The sequence below is a fragment of the Arachis ipaensis genome, chromosome B03 (genome assembly GCF_000816755.2).
Source record: "Arachis ipaensis cultivar K30076 chromosome B03, Araip1.1, whole genome shotgun sequence".
In the NCBI taxonomy this organism is placed as follows: domain Eukaryota; kingdom Viridiplantae; phylum Streptophyta; class Magnoliopsida; order Fabales; family Fabaceae; genus Arachis; species Arachis ipaensis.
The window spans coordinates 117888946-117891834 of NC_029787.2; the positions used below are offsets into that span (position 1 = coordinate 117888946).

Here is a 2889-nt window from a genome sequence, read left to right on the forward strand (position 1 = left end):
ATATTTATTTTAAATAAATAGTTGATTTTTAGTATAAAGTAAATTATTATATGTACATAAATGTAAAATGTGTGGCCTAAGATGGGCAGTATTTGAGAATGAGAAGCATATAATTAAGATAGTTTGACCATATATAGATGGAGCCTACCATTGATGAGTAGTAGTGATATTTTCTAGGCAAAATTAAAGCAGAAGGGAAGGGATGAGAGGCAACCTCCCTACTTTAATTTATCTTAGAAGAAAAAGGTTAGACAAGTATCCCTTTCTATTTTCTTTCCCTCACTTGAAACCCTAATAGCCTCACCCTCCTAAGTCCTAACTTGCAAACATACATATTTAAGTGCGTGCGTGCGTTGGAGTGTTTCCCCCAAACCCCATACCTATGAAACCCTCAAAGTCTTTCCATTAATGGATTCGGGTAACAGCAGCGGGAGTATGAGTAGCGGTGCCGATGAAGAGCACGAGTCACGCGCCCACTCGCTCTCTTCTTCTTACATGACACCACCTCCTCCCCTCACCACCGCCACTAACAACACGCAGCAGCACATGTTCCTGCAGGACCCTCTATTATCAAACTACCTTGACATCATGTGGTCCAAGCCCAACAACCAATCGGATCTAGCTTCCTCCTTCATCATACCCTCTTCATCACAACAAGAACAAGCTGGAGGTGTCGCTGATGTGGCAACTAATCAGCAAAACCAGGGGGTCCCTGCTTCTTCCCCAGGGGTAAATCAACTACCCAACAGAGCGGTGAGAAACAACCCCAAGAAACGGTCTAGAGCTTCTAGGCGTGCACCTACAACTGTGCTCACCACAGACACCAGCAATTTCCGAGCCATGGTTCAGGAATTCACCGGCATCCCAGCTCCTCCTTTCCCAAGAACCAGGTTCGATCTATTTGCTTCTTCTTCTTCTTCCGCTCTCATGGACCCCTCACCGCCACCGCCATCTTATCTTCTTCGCCCTTTCCCACAGAGACTACTTAACAACCACCCGCTTCCCCCACCCTCCATTAACTTCCAACAACCCATCTCTTCTTCTTCTTCTTCTTCGTCTTCTTTAGGTACTCTCAGCTTCCAGAACATGCTGCAGCAAGCACCACCTCCAAACTACCCTTCTCATCATCATCATGCTGCTTCTGTTGCCGCCCAAGTGGGACTGAGGCAACAAGCGCATCTTAACAACGAGAACAGGTTGATGAGTAGTAGTAGTAATGATTCATCAAGGGAGGAATGGGTCCAGAGAAGAAGTGATGGTCAAGGAGAAGCTCTCTACACTGACGTTGCAGAAAACACACTACTCACAAATACTGCCGCCAAAGTACAACAACACTACTCTTCGAATACTAAGGGGACAGATCAGTGTACAACTCAAGGTATGCTAGAATCATTGATTCATTGTTCTTCTCGTCATAATTTAAGACCGATAACACAATATGATGAGGACAACAACAATGACATACAACACAAACAACATTATTAATTGTTTTATGTTTGTTTCTGATTTCGTAAAGTTTGAAGCAACTCAGTCACTGTAGTATCAGTCAAAGACAGAATGTAATCTCTTGCTTCGCATCGTCATCTTAACCACAACCATCACATTAATTAATTAAATTAGACACTCTTGTTCTTTTTCTTTTCTTTTGTGTAGTTGTGTACATAAGTAGAAATATGTATCTTTATTCTTGCTATTTCACTCTTAATTAATTATTTTTATTTTGCAAGAATGTTGAATCTTTTAATTAATCATCATAATATATATACAACTGTGAATGTTGGTTTTGACTTTGACGAGTTCTGAAGTGCAGCATACGCGTTAATCAAACATCTAACACAGACACAGCACAAACAAATGCATCCCTTTTTCTATCTCTTTTCTCTGTCCTTATATTATACGTCATCCATTCTCATTTGGCTTCTAATGCCTCTAAATTAAAGCCCTCTCATCTCCTCTATTTTTTTAATTGTTTTTCATAACACCGATTAAATATATCCATGACTCTACATTGTAGGAGTAATTGGCGGCGAGATTTCGGGATTACGTAGCCGCCGCAATCTTGTTTTATTGAAATCAAAGTCATCTTTCATGTGTTGTTTTCATTTTCAACTTTCAAAGTTATAATCTTGCCACTAAATACTAGTAACACTCTACACATGGCTATGTATGTATGTGCATGGGTCCATATAATTCTTTTCATCTTTTCTTTGAAAACAAAAGAAGAAAACGAAAGAGAGACAGGTAACACTGTAACAGTTGACGAAAACGTCTCATGCTTGCGCATTCAAGACACAATCCCTGCTCTTTAATCTTTTGCCGATTTTTCTTTCTTTCTCTCAATTCTTTTATGCATTTTAGGAATAATAGCCACATTAGAGAGGTACATATACCACATCCGTGATCTATCGAGTAATGCCAAGTAAACAAAAAAAATAGTCAGAACTTATCTTATTTAATATTAATTAATTATTGTAACAATTAATGAATACTAAATAAAGCAAATTATGGCTATTTTTGGGTGATTTTTTTTGTTATCAAACATTTTCGCTGCCAAAATACTATGTAGCCAAGTATATATATATGACGCGTCTTCATTGGGTTTTTTAGTTTTTGATTTGGTTAAACTTAATTATCTTATAATTTGTTTCCTTTTTTTTTCTTGATACATTATACTTGTTTCTTTAAGAGGTAAGACCTCCTTCACTTAAATCGTGTATTTATTTATTTTCTTTTTTGTAAAATGGTGTTACGCGAGTTTAAATTAATACATATTCACTTCAAATTACCCTAGTTTAAGAATATAACCGGTGGCATAAAAAATGGTAGAAAAGCGGATTTTGATTTTTGAACTGAACACCACTTCCAGTGAAGATACTTATATACCTAGGT

The 2889-nt window shown here is 37.9% G+C and overlaps 1 protein-coding gene across 1 annotated transcript; it reads left to right on the forward strand.

The window, feature by feature from the left end:
* Positions 126-1791, forward strand: LOC107631095 (verprolin-like). Its single transcript, XM_016334423.2, has one exon. The coding sequence runs from the start codon at positions 409-411 to the stop codon at positions 1483-1485; it is 1077 nt and encodes a 358-aa protein (XP_016189909.1). The 5' UTR covers positions 126-408; the 3' UTR covers positions 1486-1791.